The 18,706-nt window shown below is 46.2% G+C and overlaps 1 protein-coding gene across 1 annotated transcript in view; it reads right to left on the bottom strand.

The window, feature by feature from the left end:
- Nucleotides 1–1,226: 1,226 nt before the first annotated feature.
- The window catches only part of EDEM2 (ER degradation enhancing alpha-mannosidase like protein 2), a 551,481-nt gene continuing 534,001 nt past the window's right edge, over nucleotides 1,227–18,706 (bottom strand). Inside the window, exon 11 of the mRNA XM_069243891.1 lies at nucleotides 1,227–1,787. Within this exon, the coding sequence (XP_069099992.1) occupies nucleotides 1,293–1,787 (495 nt within the window). The 3' untranslated portion in view covers nucleotides 1,227–1,292. The remainder of the gene's footprint in view (nucleotides 1,788–18,706) is intronic.

Below are 18,706 nucleotides of genomic sequence, written 5' to 3'. Positions count from 1 at the left end.
GGGTCAACTCAGCTTTTTTTCTTTCAGATATTGATAAAATGAAAACCACTGAATTGGTTATCAATTAATGTATGTTATCTGTCAACAACCTCTTCAGGGATAAGTGTGTGCACTGCAAATAAATTTATCTTTTTAGGTAAGTTGACCGAAAATTGCTAAGCAATTACAGAAATCATTCAATAGTCACATGTTGATGACTTATTTAAACGGCAGGGCAAAGACGACTCGCTTCCTTCAGCTGAGAGCTTAGATGTTGATGCAGAAAAGCATCCCATAAACATTAGATTTTTCTACTGTCCACAGTTACCTACGGCATTTCACACAACTGAGCACGAAAAACCCTGAAAAGATATCAAGGACATAACAAATGCTAGGCTTCCCAGACCTCTAACATGTATACATTTTTTTTTAGGTAAACCTCTACCTCCGTTTTCCCTGCTTTCCAGTTTGTAAAGCTAAAACTATTTTTTCCCTTTCGCCCCCTCTTGCTTTGTGCTCACCTATGTCGAATGGCGGGTCTTCACTATGAATAAACAATAACACCGATTAAAAAAAATCCGGTTTACCTATTTCTTTGCCCACTTCCCCTTTCTCCAAAACCTGCTTAATCAACCTGATCAGTTTGTTCCTGAATTGGCAACAACTGATACCTAAATGATAAACAGCCAAATCCATTAAAGTTCGACATCCAATACAAGAATCGTCCCTGTACTCTAACGTTTATTCTATTCGACTGACTCAATATTGCACTTATTGCAACCACTCAGTGTTGAACAGAGAACTATTATATAAAATGAAATTGTATTAATTGCAAGATTAACACAGATTATATTAAATGTGTCCTGACCTAGGTCGCAACTGCAAGTTTCAAGCGCACCATTTCCTATTCAGCTAAATTCCTACTCTCTGTTTGGCTATTGCTTGAAGTTACAGGTCGCCTTGGCCCTAATTACGAGCTGGGCAGAAGAATGGAGTATTAACGCATGGAGCATTACTGCAACACGACTTAAGCCGCCCCCCCCCCCCGATCGGAAGTAACTCAACAGCTATTTACATTGTTTTTCTGTGGATGATGGTAATTAGCAGCATTAAGAGACGTTCCATTTGGGGTAACATTCTGAACTGTTACCGGTCCTTTCAATAAATTTGCTAAATGCTGCTTTAAGGAGAACGCTGTTAGGAGGGGGGGATAAGGGTAGAATATGGAAAAATGTCAGGGCAGAAAATTGTTTATTCTAATACATAATTTTAATTGGTAAATTTTGCATGTAAAACGTATTTAGATAGAGAAATCATACACGCTGTTCCACGGTGTCCAAAAAAACCTGCCCTAGCAATGAAAGTTTTGAGTGAAAAGGTTGACCGGGGCATCTTAGTGCGCTGGTCTTCCGATTTACAGTATTCCCGTAGCTGCTGTTTGCTTTCCTCCTTGCGCTGGAGTGTGAGGTGTCTCCGTCATCCTTCACTTGCTCCTTTAAAAATGTCTTTTTGCTTCTATTATAAGAATTAAACTGTTTCATTAAATCATTCACGTCCCACCGCTCCTCCTTGTGTGCCTTACAACAGTGCAAGGCAGCAGGGTCTAGGGGATGGGCTTCAGTGTTGAAGATATAGCCGCCAGCTTCAATAATGCACTCCCCGTACGGTGTTGTGATTGTGTCGAAGCTTGAACCGTCATTGTGAATGAAGTTCTCTGGATCGAAGAGCAGATACAAATATTTGATTGTTTCAGCAAGAAAAAAACTTTCCATACGATTATCCAGCCTGTGATCTCTCACATCTTTAATCTGCAACACAATAAAGGACAATGCACATTCGGTTGAGCTTCAGGTGCGATTACATAATAAAGTTAAACACAATACGAAATCTGACTTTTGGCTCTTAAGGGGATATGTACGAACACTTTTTCCCATAGACCCAGAATGGGAAAAACCTTTGATACATCCGGCCCTTAGTGTCGTTTTTGGAGCGCTGCAGAAAAACACACGAAGCTTTTTTCTCAAAAACGGATGAGACGAATGTATTAAAAAAGGTACATAAAGCGAGAATAAATACATCATTTTCGTGACTTAATTTGCAATGCTTAAAACATATTAATATTACCTTCTAGATCATTCCCCTCGTACCCGTACTTACTAAATTATGTTATTCAACAGCTTGGAGCACACTGTAACCAAGGCTACGTTGTATTCACATGTAAACAATTGCAACTTTATTTTCCCTTTGGTCGAATCACCAACGTCTATACAATGCCAACATGTGTTTCGTCAAAGATGGTTGTGTTGTAGCTGACTTCATCAGGGCTATTACAAATTCCGAAAATTGTACATCATTTCAGGGAGAAGTCAGTAAATCAATTGGTTAGTATCGTCATCCAAGGCACGACCAAGCCGCTTGTATGTCAAATACAGGGAGTGCAGAATTATTAGGCAAATGAGTATTTTGACCACATCATCCTCTTTATGCATGTTGTCTTACTCCAAGCTGTATAGGCTCGAAAGCCTACTACCAATTAAGCATATTAGGTGATGTGCATCTCTGTAATGAGAAGGGGTGTGGTCTAATGACATCAACACCCTATATCAGGTGTGCATAATTAGGCAACTTCCTTTCCTTTGGCAAAATGGGTCAAAAGAAGGACTTGACAGGCTCAGAAAAGTCAAAAATAGTGAGATATCTTGCAGAGGGATGCAGCACTCTTAAAATTGCAAAGCTTCTGAAGCGTGATCATCGAACAATCAAGCGTTTCATTCAAAATAGTCAACAGGGTCGCAAGAAGCGTGTGGAAAAACCAAGGCGCAAAATAACTGCCCATGAACTGAGAAAAGTCAAGCGTGCAGCTGCCACGATGCCACTTGCCACCAGTTTGGCCATATTTCAGAGCTGCAACATCACTGGAGTGCCCAAAAGCACAAGGTGTGCAATACTCAGAGACATGGCCAAGGTAAGAAAGGCTGAAAGACGACCACCACTGAACAAGACACACAAGCTGAAACGTCAAGACTGGGCCAATAAATATCTCAAGACTGATTTTTCTAAGGTTTTATGGACTGATGAAATGAGAGTGAGTCTTGATGGGCCAGATGGATGGGCCCGTGGCTGGATTGGTAAAGGGCAGAGAGCTCCAGTCTGACTCAGACGCCAGCAAGGTGGAGGTGGAGTACTGGTTTGGGCTGGTATCATCAAAGATGAGCTTGTGGGGCCTTTTCGGGTTGAGGATGGAGTCGAGCTCAACTCCCAGTCCTACTGCCAGTTCCTGGAAGACACCTTCTTCAAGCAGTGGTACAGGAAGAAGTCTGCATCCTTCAAGAAAAACATGATTTTCATGCAGGACAATGCTCCATCACACGCGTCCAAGTACTCCACAGCATGGCTGGCAAGAAAGGGTATAAAAGAAGGAAATCTAATGACATTGCCTCCTTGTTCACCTGATCTGAACCCCATTGAGAACCTGTGGTCCATCATCAAATGTGAGATTTACAAGGAGGGAAAACAGTACACCTCTCTGAACAGTGTCTGGGAGGCTGTGGTTGCTGCTGCACGCAATGTTGATGGTGAACAGATCAAAACACTGACAGAATCCATGGATGGCAGGCTTTTGAGTGTCCTTGCAAAGAAAGGTGGCTATATTGGTCACTGATTTGTTTTTGTTTTGTTTTTGAATGTCAGAAATGTATATTTGTGAATGTTGAGATGTTATATTGGTTTCACTGGTAATAATAAATAATTGAAATGGGTATATATATATTTTTTTGTTAAGTTGCCTAATAATTATGCACAGTAATAGTCACCTGCACACACAGATATCCCCCTAACATAGCTAAAACTAAAAACAAACTAAAAACTACTTCCAAAAATATTCAGCTTTGATATTAATGAGTTTTTTGGGTTCATTGAGAACATGGTTGTTGTTCAATAATAAAATTAATCCTCAAAAATACAACTTGCCTAATAATTCTGCACTCCCTGTAAAGTAGGCGTGATAATAAGTCCCGTCAAGAAACGAGGAGAAATATCCACGCGTTTTCTGAACTAGGGTTAAAATAAATAATCACCCCAGTGGCAATTCCTCTTCCCTACATTGAAGTATGTTAGTATTATCAATTTATGGACAGTTAAATGCCTCCAACCCTAGGTGTCCCGGATTATATTCGTAACACGTGCCCATCTATCTATTTTGTAGGAATCCTAAAATGCAGATGTACACTATTCTCCTGCTATGACTCTATTTAGCGTCCTACCATTAGTGGCTCATAATGTGCTGCTTATTAGACTACAAGACCAGTCAGAGTTTATGATGGGTGATAGTATTCTAGAAGGAAGAAATTGATTACTCAGGAACTAATGGCTGTATTTGATCTTACTGATTTGCACATGAACCACAATATCCGATTTAAAGAACAAATAATGTTCTGCTTACACCACTGTGATAATAAGGAAAAACATGATTATGGTGCAGGTTTACTATAGTCAGATCTATTACCTTACAATAGCAGTAAAATAATGTATATCTGCATTTTAGGTTACCTACAACATAGATACCTGGACATGTAACAAATATAATACAGGACTGCTAGGTATGGAGGCATTTAACCATCCATAAATTGATGAGATATTAAAACGCGTTGGGTATAGGGTCACTGGGGTAATTATTTCTTTTCATCCTAACTCAGAAAATGCATGGACATTTCTCCTTGTTTTTCGACAATACTTATTAGCACGCCTACTTTCTCTGGTGCATAAGTGGCTTGGTCATGTCTTGGCTGATGGTACTTACCACTGGATTTACTGACTCCTTCCTGAAATGTACAATTTTAAAATTTGTTATAGTCCTGAAGAAGTCAGCTGCAACACGAGCAGCTTTGATGACACACATGTTGGCATTGTATGGGTGTTGGTGAGTCGACCAAAGAGAAAATAACGTTACAATTGTTTACCAGTGAATACAATGTGGACTTGCTTATAGTGTGCTCAAGGCTGTTGAGCACACTATAAGCTGTTGAGCCTCCCGGGTGCGTGCTGTGTGGCTGCAAACCACGAAGGGGCTGGGTGGCACCCTACGTCCCTCCCCAAGTCAGTTTGTGAGAGTGGCCTTCTGCCCTGTGGACTTGCTGGCTTCCTCTAGATTCCATACACAGTCTCTCAGGATTCAGCTGGGCTCACTTTGTAAGGCAGTGTTGTCCTTTGACTGGACCACAGAAAACATCCTTGGTTTTCAACTGGTTCCAGACAAGGAGGGTCACAGACCGCTAGACAGGAATGAGGAATTGGTGCAATATTGTCTCGCTCTTGGCTGTCTCAATATAACACCTCCAGTGAGGAGGGCATGTTGTCAAAATAATCATCACTCCCAAACTCTTATTGTTGTATCAGAGGGTAGGGGATTTAGGGCTCTCAATGCCACTCACTGCAATAAACCAGGACACGTTTCTGGTTAGAGTTTCTCCAATGCAAGCTGCAGTGACCATCATCCGTTGAACTGTGGTGACCCACCAAGGCGCTCTCTCAAAGGGGGTTCGGAACTTATTACCAGAATGCTGATCCTTGATGAATACTACGTCTCCTACTTGAAGCATTGGGGCCATGACTCACCAAGTCCTACTGACCTTCTCATTGGTGATCCTGCATTAGTCCTGTACAGATTCAGCATCTAAGGCTGCAGGCCGCCAACGGTGGCTGGTGGGGATATTGCTCTGGCGGGGTATTTCAGTAGGAAGTCTATGCGGGCGCACCTGTAATGCTGTGAGATGTTTGCCTATATACCATTAGGAACCATTGTAGACATTCCTCAAGGTCTTCCCTTTGGTCGACTACGATTCTTAGTATTTTGTTAGGAGTCCTCATAAATGCCTTGACCTCCCCATTTGCTTTAGACCATTGTGGCGTGATCTTCCTGTGTCATATGCCTAGATTTTGGAAGTATTCCCTGAACTATTGGCATTGGAATGAGGGCCTGTCTTGACTTGGTCTGTCTTGAGCTCTTGTGGCAGTCCGAAGAGGGCGACTGTGTTCCTCATCGCCAGTCTCACCATCCTGAATGCAGTGGACTGTAATACCTCAACCACCGGGTAGTTGGGATGATCATCAAGGGCAACAATGGTCGATCGACTCCTGTTTGGGAAGCTGCCAAAGTCCAAACTCAAATGGGTCCCGGGTGGGGGCAGTGCTCTTCTGTTGCAACTGGGGCAGATGCCGGTCCTCCCCCAGTGGTCTGAAAGGGGACACGCTGACAAACTATACAATTCACTATCCCAAACATCTCCAGGAACCAAACATTTTGGCTCTGCATTCGTGTCCTTAGTGTACCATGTCCACCATATGGTCCACAGGGCCCTTGGAACTATAATGCGATGCCCTCTCAGCATTAGTCCATCCATGGTGTAGCTAGGTTTGTGGCAGACACGCCACAACTGGATAAGGACAGCTTTGTCAGCTGGCTTCCATCCGTTTGCTCCATCCAGAGTGGCTCCACATCCTTTCCTTTGATTGCTTTTTGCAGGCAAGAATCTGCGCTCTCATTGTTGCCTGGATTTGTTCCACTGTCATTGCCTGGGGGCAGGTACTCTGCATTACCATGCTGACAAAGTCTTCAGACCACTCATCCTCCTACTTGAGCTTCATGCCCTCCGTCTGTGAGTGCTGCAATTGGAAATGAGCTGAATTGTGGAGTCCTGGACAATAGATGACAATGAAATCATACATCTGCTAATTGACCGCCCATTTCTCAATCCTTGGGGGAGGCAGGTGGAACTGGTGGAAGTCCCATCAGACAGCTAGGCTATTCTTTCTATTTGAGCATATCTGGGTCCAGTTCCGATGAGGACCCTACTGGCGTATTGAATGGGAAGCCACAGCTCTTTTCCTGCAGTAACACAGCTTGAGGCCCAATGGGGCCAATGTTGACCGAAGGTTCCATGTGAGGTAGGCGTCGTAGTATGCCAGAGTCACATCACTCATGACGGCTCCATTAATCTTCTGAAATATCTATCTCATCTGCTTTGTCGTCCCACTCCCACCTGCCTTCATAAGGGCCCAGAGGGGCTCTGACAAGGTGGGTAGATTCGAAATGAACCATCCACAGTAGGTGGCCCTGCCCAAGAAGCTCTTTATTTTGGAGAAGATGTAAACAAAGAATCAAACGGACTGACGGACTGCCCTGTGCAGAGTGAGGCTGTGTTCTGCGACGTGAGTCAATGTCGCTTTGAGTCATTTGTGGTGGTCATCCAGAGTCTAGGAGTAGATCAGGATATCATCGCAGATGTTGAGAACACCAGCTAGGTCAGTCAGCACCTCCCTGATTGTATTCTGGAAAACCTCAGCTGCTGAGGAAATCTGAAATTGAGGCACTTGTACCTCCTCAGTCCAATATGAGTAAAAAAAAAATATATATGTATCGACAGAATGAATCCAGTTCGAACTGGTGGTACCCTGCAATAAGATCCAGCTTCAAACACACTGTGTGCCGTTTAGGTCCAAAATGTTATCATCCATGGTGGGTGTAAGATGGCATTCTCCGCGGACTGACAGTTCAGGAGGTGCATGTTCACACAGAGGCAGACAAGATCCTGGTTGTTGTTGTTTTGGTGCTACCACTAATAGTGATACCCATGGGGTGGGCACAGAATCTTTCTCTATCATGTCTAGCTGCTCCAGCTTTTTTAGGCCCTCTTCCAACAGGGACCACAGGTGAAAAGGAGCTCATTGGTGATGCAGGGCCACTGGTAGGACTATTTGGGCAATGTGAACTTGACCTGTGCACCTTTTAGGCAGCCAAGGCCCTAGAAAAGTCTTGGAAATTCCCATAGGATGTCTCCAGCATGGCTGTCATGGACATGACGGATAAAGAAAACAAGCCTGAGGTCCTCAGCAGCGTGGCAGCCAACAAGTGTGACTGTTCCTTCTTTAGTGACGTGGTTATGCACCCTCTGATCGCTGCTCACCACCACCTGTTCGGTGAGCACAGCCATTGGCAGTGGGCATCTGCTCCCATATGCAAACATCCAGACCTTCGTGGGTTTCAACTATCTCAGTCTTTCGAATTAGTGAATGTCCATAATTTTCATGCAGGCTCATATGTCAATCAGGGCTGGGACTGGCATCTCTCCCGGCATCACAGTACACACAGAAGCCAGTTTCCTCTTGCTGCTCCCTGCCTACGCCACAAAGACTATGAAGATGTTGACCTCCTCACTGTCCGGGATGCTCCTGTTCAAGCACACATTCACACCCCCATCATCTGAGATGTTCTCCTCTACTGTGACAAGTGGATCTGGTCTCGGTGGATCCAGCCCCCTTCAAGTACCTCGTGTGAGCTAGCTCTATCTCTTCCGCTCAGCTATTTGAGAGTTTGTGCAAGCGAGCCAGGTTCAGGCTTGCAACTAGGGTCATGTCAGGCTGTTGCAAGATTAGGCACCCTACATTCACGGACTGGCAGCCTCGAATGAGCTGGGTGCGAACTTCCCAGGCCTGATCATCATCCTGCACATTGCGAGGTGCTGCAGATGGGCGTAGAATGAGTTGATGTTTTCATCTTTCCGCTGGCAGGCCTGGTGCAGCTTGAAACTCTCCTCTCAAGTCTGGGTTTAACTGGTTGTCGAAGTATGTGTTTAAAGCCAGTACCGCAGAATCGTTGTTGTCGTCCACTCCCCTACCAGACAAGGTCTCAAAGAGGTCCCAGATCTCCTCACCCACAAAATGCAAGATAAGTCATCTCTTCACAGTGCCATCTGTACCTCGTTTCACGCGGAAATAGTTGTTCAGTCTGCCTATTCAGATGACCTGTTGTTCTGCCGCACTCATGTTGAGCAAGCTATTAATCTTCGGTAATGCCATATCTGCCAGAGACTCAATCTAGCTGCAAATTCATTACCTCAGAATGATTCCCAGGTGTCAGCATGCATCCAAAACATTTTTGGGAAGCAAGCAATACACCTGTGCTCCGGTAGATGGTGTGGTTCAGCTCCATGTGGCGTTGTCCACACTGGAAGTGACGTGCACGGTGCATATATAGGTGCCACCACAGCGCACTGACTCAGTTTTTTATTGTGACTTTCTACACCACAACTGTGGAGCCACAAAAAGTACTGACCACTGGTGAGTGAAAACTAGGTGCTGAAAGAGGGGGGAAAAAAAGCCCCAGGACTAGAAATCTGCTCGCAGAGCGGGGAGGTTGGCTGGGTGGGTAAGGAATCTGCGGCTAGATAGAGTCTTTAACAGATATGGAGTTACCAAAGGTAAGTAACTTGTTCATCCAATAGAGAGTTCTTTCCACAGAATCCTTACCTTAGAATAGGTACCAGAGAATTACCTCTCAAGGAGGGTCTGCAAAATGATTTCACACTAAAAAGTCTTGCCGGACTGAATGGGCAAAGTGTCCTCCCTACAGACCTGACCGCCCAGGAAGCAGTGCTGGGTAAACATGTGTAGAGATGCCCACGTTGCTGCTTGGCAGATGTCCAGGCCTGGGACCCCACGTGCTAATACAGTGATTGCAGCCTTGGCTCTGGTGGAATGAGCATGCAAACCCTCAGGGGGTTGCATCTTGGCCAGCGTGTAGCAGATTTTGATACAAAGCACAATCCGTCGGGAGATGGTGTATTTCTGTACTGCCTACCATTTCAGGCTTCGAAATGCCCCACATAGAGCTGGTCAACCACCCAGAACTCTTTTCTGCAGTAAAGTTAAAACAACAACTAGGTCAAGCCAGCAGAGTCGCTAATCTTCGGTAGAAGGATAAGACGAAGCATAAAAGGTAAGCAGGGTGATGAACTGGTCTACATGAAATGGAGTGACCACCTTTGGCAGGAAGGAAGCTCTAGTGTGAAGGATCAGCTTTTCTGGGAAGATGTTGAGGTACGGAGGCTTAGATGACAATGCCTGAAGCTCACTGACCCCCCTGTGCAGATGTAATTGCAGCTAGAAAGGCCATCTTGATAGTAAGGAGAAGTGTGGCACAATGGTTAGAGCGGCAGACCCTGATGCAGAGATTAGGCCCAGGACCAGGGTTCTATTCCCACCTCGGCGGTTATTGGGCTCAGTTCCCTTGGACCAGATGATTCTTGCCTGGTGCCTAATCTAATTAATGGGTCCCACTCTGTAACTCTGGGCAATAGCTTGCTTAATCTCCACAACGGCCCTCACAGCGCTTGGATGCCTGGCTTCACCCTGGGGCTGTCCAGGAGTGGGTTCCTCACAGTGTAAAGCCAGCAGGGGTTCCACAGCGGTATGCGTACAGCGCCTTGAGACCCTAACGGGTGAGAAGTGCGCTATACAAGTGCAAAGTTTACAGTTTTAAGGAGCCTGACAGGAGTTGTGTAGCAGCTCAAAAGGAGCATACATTAGAAACATTAAGACAAAAATGAGGTCCCACTGAGGCACTTTAAAAGCGATGGCTGATCTGGCAGAAAGATAGCTTTTATGGTGCCCAAAGCAGGGCCCTGCTGGATAAGAGAAAGAATAAACAGAAGGACCTGAGAAAGGGGAGCAGAAAGGGGGTCAACCTGTTTTTTTGCACACCAGTCACAAACTTGCCCCAACGGCAGGTGTATACTGTCTTGGTGGAGGGACGCTCTGATCCCAAGATGACATTACAGACTTCAGCCTGAAGGTCGAAAGCTGTCACCGCTCAATCTCCATGCAAGAAAGTGGAGCGCTGACAGGTTCAGGTGGAGAACCCTCCCATGCTGCTGTAACAGAAGATACTCCTGAAGAGGCAGCCTGATCAGAAGATCGATGGTCATGCTCAATAGCTCGGAATAACAGAGTCCACTCCAAAGCCATAAGGATGACTTCGGCCCAGTCATTCCTGATCTTCTTGAGAACTCTGAGCAGAAGTGGTATGGGCAGAAAGGCATACAGAAGGCTGGAGCTCCAATCGAGATGAAAAGCATTTCTGAGCGACAGCCGCTTCGGCTGACACTGCCTATTCACAGCAGTGACAAACAGATCTAACCAAGGCTCTTCTCACTGCTAAATGAGACTTTGCACCACCTCCAGATGGAGATGCTATTCGTGATATGCTAGGCATTTTCAGCTGAGTTAATCCACTCTGGTGTTCAGAGATCCCACCAGGTGTTGAACCACCAAGGAAATGCCCTGATGTTCCAGCCATGTCCAGAGATGTAAGTCCTCTTGACAAAGGGTCCATGACCTCATCCCGCCCTATTTGTTGCAGTATCACATGGCGGTGGTGTTGTCCATGAACACCTATACTAGTCTTCCCTTGACTGGGGGTAGAAAAGCTTTTAATGCCAGCTGGGTCTATTACTATCTACAACACGTTTATGCATAGTCTAGATTCTGCTTGAGAACAGAGGCCTCTGATCTTCACCTCTACTAGATGGCTACCCCAGCACAGGAGTGATGCATCTGTCATTACTGCCAAATCTGGCTAGGGAGGGGAGAAGGGTCTGCCGCTGTCCCAATCACTGTTCGTTAACCACCAATACAGATCTTTTGCAATGCCTTCCAAGATCTGGACCATGTTGGAGAGATTTCCTTGATGCTGCATCCACTGGAACTTCAGGTCCCACTGCAGAGCCTCCATATGCCAGTGGGCATTTGACACAAGCAGGAGGCAATGAGGCCCAGCATCCTCAGAGGCAGTCTTACCAAAATCCAGGAAAGAGGCTGAAACATTGGTGTCATAGCCTGAATTTCCTGTAACTTGCTGCTCAGGACGATAAGCCCAAAACTGAACTGTGCCCAGCACAGCTCCAATGAAAGAGAGCAGCTGACAATGGCTCAGGTGTGACTACGGCACATTAACAGAGAACCCCAGCACATGCAGGAGGCCAGTTATAGTGTAGAGGTGGGAGACGAATGCCTGGGACGAACCCACCTTCAACAGACAGTGGTCAAGATAGGGAAAGACTGGCACCCCAAGCTCCGCAGATGAGCTGGAACCACCGCCAACATCTTGGTGAACACTTAAGGGCACTGGTAAAGCCAAAGGGGAACATGGTGAACTGAAAGTGCTCGTGACCTACAGTGAACCGCAGGTAACATCTGTGGGCAGGCAGGAAAGGGATCTAGAAATATGTGTCCTGCAAGCCCAACGCTACCATCTAGTTTCCTGGGTCCAGGGCAAACAGAACTTTAGCGAGCGTGAGCGTTTTGAAGAAGTTCTTTTTCAGGAAGAGATAGTGAGGGCGCACATCTAGGACAGGAAGAAAGCCTCTGTCCTTCTTGGGCACCAGAAAGTTGCAGGCATAGCAACCACGACCTACTTCTGATGCTGGCACTCCCTCTATGGCTCCCTTGGCCCAGAGAGCTGCCACTTTTTGGAGGAGTAAGGAGATATGGTCATCCATCAACCTGTCACAAGTGGGTGATGTGGGTGTAGGGGTAGTCACAAAGGGGAAGGACTCGTCCCTTCAAAGAATATGGAGAACCCCAAGGTCAGATGATATTGGCTTCCAGTGGTGCAGGTGGTGGTGTATCCTAACTCCTACTGGGTGCCCATGCTGGTCAGAGGGCAAACTAAAAAGGTTTGGAGGCTGTTGGGGGTGGTGGACTGGTCTGAACTTTCATTATCTGACCCATGGGGTGTGTGGGTACCATGTCCTTGGCCACGCAGGGGCTCGGAAGACTGAATGCATTGGTGGCTGGGCAAGTAGATCTGCTGGAAGCTCCTTCTGGGACAATGAAAGGAGCGAACGGTGGACTGGGGTTTTCGGGGCCATGTAAAGACCCAAGGACCTTGCAGTAGTTATGCTGTCCTTGACGTCCTTTAGGACTGAGTTCGCCTCGTCTCCGGGGAGACAGGAGCTATCAAAAGGGCATGTCTATGAGCGCGACCTGGACATCCTCCAAATAAACTAGTGGTTCTCAACAAGAAGTGGAGTCTAAGAGGCACCAACACTGAATCCACTCTGCCTTGTGAGCCGGTCGCATCCAGCCCACAGCATCTGACCAGCTTATCTGCTGACCTTCAATCAGCAATAGCTTTGCATAGTATGGCCCGGGAACAGCAAGCAGCAGGGCAGCACAACAAGGCAGGAGTCCAGGAAAGCAGCAGTCCAGCAGAGTGTCAGTCCTTCAGCAGCACAGCAGTCCTTTTTCCTGGCAGGGTATTCACAGGTCCAGAAGTGTACCTAAGTGGTGGTGTCAGAGGTCCATTACTTATACCAAGTAGGGCCTTTGAAGTGGGGGAGATTTGAAAGACAGGCCTTTGAAGTGCACAGAGGTCTTGCCCTTTGTGCCCTGGCTCCAGACTAACTAGAGGGGGTTATAGAGCCCTTTGTGTGCAGACAGGACACAACCTATTCAGGTGTAAGTGAGGCCATGGCCAGCTCCTCACTCCCACGATGGCCCATTAAGTCACACTTAAACTCCCATTGAGTGTAGTTGTTGAGGGGGAATACATAAAGCCCGGCTGTCACCCATCCCCGACAAGCGAACAGAGACAGGCAGTAGTCACCAAATGGCTAAAGTAAGAAAATACCAACTTTCTTAAAGTGGCACTTTTTAGAATTGCAATCAAAATCCTACTTCACCACAAGTTGTGATTTTAAATTGTGATTCCAGGGACACCAAAATCAAAATGTTTATCTCTTCCAGATTGTGAATTACACTTAAAAGTTGTAATAAGATAATCCCAATGTTACCTTATGAGGGAGATAGGCCTTGCAGGAATTGAGACACAGGGTTGTCTAGTGCCCACCTTAGGGGTGCCTTGTATGTATAAAAAGGGAAGGTCTTGGCCTGGAAAATGGGTTATTTTGCAAGGTAGACATGTCAGTGTGAAACTGTACACAGAGGCTCTTCAAAGGCAGTTCTGAGACATTTTTAAGGGGCTACTTTTTAAAATGTATTTATAATTTGGCAACGTACAATGCAAATTCACAACAATGATGACCATGACATAACAGAGACAGCATTCATAGGGTGACACAAATCCAAGTACCTTAGGACACTGTATCCAAAGCTCTAGGCTCCACAACTAGCAATGTTGGCGGCATTAAAGCAATCAGATTATAGCATGCTCATGGGAGAGTGACAGATACTAAGGAGAGAACCACCATAAACGATCTCAACAATGGCACCCTTCACATTTCAGCAGACTCAAAAGATTACAACAGCAGGAAAATGTTAAGCAAAAGAAACATACATAATAGACTATGGACTGCAAAGTTGTAAAGAGGTATGTAAAGGTTGCCAAGTCTTTAGGGCACGAGGAGAGGGGCAGGAGCTCCGCAGATAATGTCAATTGTGCTTTGCAGTAAACAAGATCATTGGGACAGTTCTTAGATTTAGGCACCCTCCCTCTACCCCAACAAAAAGCAATACACCTCTTGGCAAGCACTAGGGACAAAGCAAGATATTTATGAGCAGGTGCAGGGAAATCTTTAACAAATCCCAGTAGGGCAATCAAAAGTGTCAGTACGATCTCGCCTTCTGCCATGCAACAGAGCGCTTCCTGCACCACCATCCACTAGAGTGCACTGGTCAACATGCTTATACCAGGTGCAGAAAGTCAGCGTCATCCAAACCTCACCCTGCACACTGGGTGCATGACGTGAGACCATACTGATAAAGCAGGACAGGAGTATACTACACCCTCTGTAGGAATTTGTAGTGAATAATTCTGGGTCTGCTACTGGCAGATATCAAGCCGGTCTGGGAGTAGCAGTAGCACCATTGTTCATCAGAGAGGGTCTCATCCAACTCCACCTCCCAGCGCGCTCGTGCTCCAAAGGCACAGGGGTTTGGCCTTGGCAGCGTTATAGACCTGAAGCATGCTATGCGGTACAATAAATGTGGGAGGCTTCTCAGGGTAAAGGGGAGTACCCTCTTCAGTCTAAGATAGGTAAAAATATCTAGGGGTGAGGCTGAAGTTTCCCTCAGATACTCGGCCTGTGTGAGAAGAGTGCCACTGCTATACAGATACCTTAGTGAGTGAGGCCATTCATCTTGAGTTGGGGATGTCCTGGAGCTTTATGAATGACTGGCAATAAAGGGTGGTGGTCCAAAGGAAGCCAAGCAAAATAGAGGAGGATCTTACCAGCCCTATGACATAGACTTAGCCAAGCCGATGCAGTGCAGCCAACAGTATTCCAGGATGATGGGGTTCCAGCTGTCGGAATACTAATATATAAGGATGGAGGAATGGGGGCCATTTAACCCTGCTCAACTGCCAAATGAGGAAGGTAAGGGGCCCGCATGAACTAATGAATAGTCTGGAAAGCCTGAACACATATATAGTAAAGCCCCATCAGGCACCTCAAAACTGCCCTCTTGTAACAGTAATGTAAGAGTATCCCATGGAACACAAGGCTGATCTCCCGCGCAGGCAAGCCTTATCAGCTAAGTGCGAAGCATGTGGAAAAGAAGAGCGAATGGACAGGGATGTTCAAGAACAAATGAGAATTTAGGGAGGATTACCATTTTCATTAAAATTACATGCCCAGCTAGTGATAAAGGAAGGGAGATCCAGAGTGTGATCTCATTTGTGATGGTTATTTAATGCACTGCCACAATTGGGATGGAGCAATGTCTCCCTATCGCGATAGATCCATATCCCTAAATAATTTCCATAGAGCACCAATGGAGCGACAATTCCGGGGTGAAGGATGCACACTGCGTGTGAGCGGAAACAGAAAAGATATCTTCCAATTAATATGTATACCAGATAGCCCAAAGGAGGAGGTGAACTCCCATGAGACAGGATTGAGGCCAACATGAGGATCACAGAGATATAAGGTAATATCATTGACATTTAAAGCAAAAACAAGAGATGCCTACTGGGGTAGCGTACAGCATCCCCATGGTGGATTTGTTGCAGTTTGGCAGCTAGGGGTTCAACTTCCAGGGCAAACAGCAGGGGAGCGGGCACGCAACTATGCTGACTTACCCTAGTAATGGGCAAAGGAGAGGACACCACACAATTGACAAAAACCCTGGCCGGGGGGCAGTATAAAGCATCTGAATTCAAGACAAAAAAGTGCGGGAAACCCCCATCCTTTAAGTATGGCCATTAAGTAATCCCACTCAAGGGAATTAAAGGTTTTTGTGGCATCAACGAAGGCTGCCACTGCAGCTAGAGCTGGGTCAAGATCATGCATAACTACAGTGTGCCTACGTTGTGGGACGCGGATCTTCCCAGAAAAAATCCGGACTGGTGGGGATACACTAAATGGGTCATGAGGAATTCAATCTATTGGCAAGAAGTTTAGCTAGAATTTTAACATTACAATTAATTAAAGAGAGTTGCCTATAGGATGTGCAGCGTTCCAGTGTTTTACCAGAGTTAAGCAAAGTAATAAGGGCCTCCCTCATTGATCAGGAAGACCACCTATCTGTCTCGCTTCTTGGTAAACACCAAGCAGATGGGGAGCCAAGATTTCAAGACAGGTTTTGTAAAGCTCTTCTGGGTGCCCATTGGGCCCTTGAGCCTTACCCTACTGCAACTACAGGATCCCCTCCCTGAATTCGTTCAGCACAACATCTTGCTGATGAGCATCCCTGAGCCACCCAAGAGCAATATCATTTAAGTAGGGCCTTATGTATAGGGGAGTGCAATGCTGGGAGGTATAGAGGGAGCTGTAGAAATCAGTGAACGTCTCCAGAATGTGTAATGTCTGTGTGCAGCGGGCCATGCACATCCCAGATACTGATCAAATCATTAGCTGCACAAGAGCGGCAGATCATAGTAGCCAGCGTTTTTACCCATTGTTCGTCCTTCCTGTAAACACAGGGAAATGGCATATTTGTTGCAGAAGCAGCACTCCCTATCATCTATTACTGATATTCTGTCAAAGTAGTCCTAATCTGTTGGGCTATGAGGGGGGTCATCAGTATCAGACTGTAGCTCTTCTAGCTGCGACAGTTCACGCTCTAATCAAGAAAGATGACCTTGAAGGGAGTGGAGGACACCGCTACTTTTGGCCATACAGAGCTTCCTACATTGTGCTAACCTGTGATACAGTGTCTGCATTGAGGGCGAAAAACTCAGTCATTTCCTACCTCATTTCTTCGGCAAATTGAGAATCAAGCAGTTTAAGAGGTTAGAGGCACCAGCTGGAGTAGAGTGGTGTGAACGTAGGAATGGATAGGGCAAGGAGCACAGGGGAGTGATCAGAGAGTGTGCGAGCCAGGTGGCTAACCCCCTGCACCCATGGCGCCAACCCATGGAAAAGCATCCAGTAATGTGTCACCCAAACCTAGATCAACACCCCAAGATCCCATCCATGCTGACAAGCCCCATTCATCAAGTATCCAAACCCACCCTCCCTTTCAAAACATGCCTGCCCTTAATCAGAAACATAATAACCAACATAAACACAGCACAACAGTGTAATCATGCCGCAGTAAAAGATAAAGGGGTAACCTTTGGGGTTCAACCCAAGAGACAGAGGAGACATCCTCGGCCAGGCGAGGGCATTAGGGGAGAACAGAAATATAATCCCCACCTAGCTACTAATACAGGCAATAAAAAACTGAGCAGCAGCAAGGCAATCATCAGCAATGTAGATCATGGAGCCATCTGTCCTGTACGAAGAGAAAAACAGCAGTGATCTGAAAGGACTAACCATTAGGCAGTTACAACCAGATCAGATACCGGCAAAGCCGTGCAAGATGAAGCAGGAGAGCGAGACTCACTGGTATGCGGGGCCGGTAACTTTTTTTTATAAACTAATTTTATTAGTTTTGACACAGGGATAATAACAGGTATAGGCAGTCGGGTGGGTGTGAGTGCACATTAGTTTTGGAGGTCTTGGAATGATTTCATGTGGCTACCAGGCCATGTGTCTCCTAACGACGACAGTCCGGTATGGTCCCATCAGTCAAAACCCTTTAGATTTGCAGATTCCCTGAGCCATGTACCATGCCAAAGTGGGGATTGCTGAGTGAGTTTATGCGATCACTGAATATGTCCTAATGCTGCTTTCCACGAGGAGAGGGCTAAGCCAGTAATGCTAGCAGTGGACTGTGGGACTGAAGCTCCGTATAACATGGATAGAATTTTTGGGAATCCGATCAGGGACAATTCTAAGCTATAAGCGGGATCCATACAGCCACCATTAAACCAGTCAGGTACCGCCATCAGGCCGTAAATAATAAAGATTATAGGTTAGTCATTCCAAGACCTCAATTGCAGGGGTCACGCTGGCAGGTCCTGGTAGCCAGTCAGGATCGGGTACCTCGCCACAAGAAGGAAATCACCAGGCGTTCTTGAAGTTGAAACCATCTCTGGGGTATGATAAGTGGAGCATTTTGGAACACTTGTAGAAATTTCGCCAGGATCATTGAGTGTTGACCATCTATTTGTGTAAATGAAAGTTATAGTATGGGGCTGTATGACAATTCAGAATTGTCATTGCAGGGTGCATCAGACGTATGCGATGTGGTGTTGTCCTCAGCACCAGATACCTGATGGTTGCTACCATGGGGGCTCCTCTGATTGCTCAGTGGAAGTGAAGAGTCACTCTGGGTATGTGGCGACTTTGAAGGGTAGGCGGATCCGGGAGCCCTGTGGCGTCGCCTTGAACGAGTCCTACGGCGTTGCGGTTTAGGTTTGGAAGTGGGGGCTGCAGCGCTGATCTCACAAAGGTGTGGGCAGAAGTTCCCTTTGTGGTTCGACGTAGGTGTTACTCTGTAAGCCATTGCCAGGCCATGTCAGGTGAGTCAAAGAAATTAGTTTTGTTGGCATGGATCACCCTCAGCATTGCAGGAAAGAGGAGGCAGTATTGGAGGCCCAGTGCTC

This window comes from Pleurodeles waltl, chromosome 7 (genome assembly GCF_031143425.1).
Source record: "Pleurodeles waltl isolate 20211129_DDA chromosome 7, aPleWal1.hap1.20221129, whole genome shotgun sequence".
NCBI lineage: Eukaryota > Metazoa > Chordata > Amphibia > Caudata > Salamandridae > Pleurodeles > Pleurodeles waltl.
Note: the sequence above shows the minus strand (reverse complement) of the source record. Positions and strands in the feature narration are given on the sequence as shown.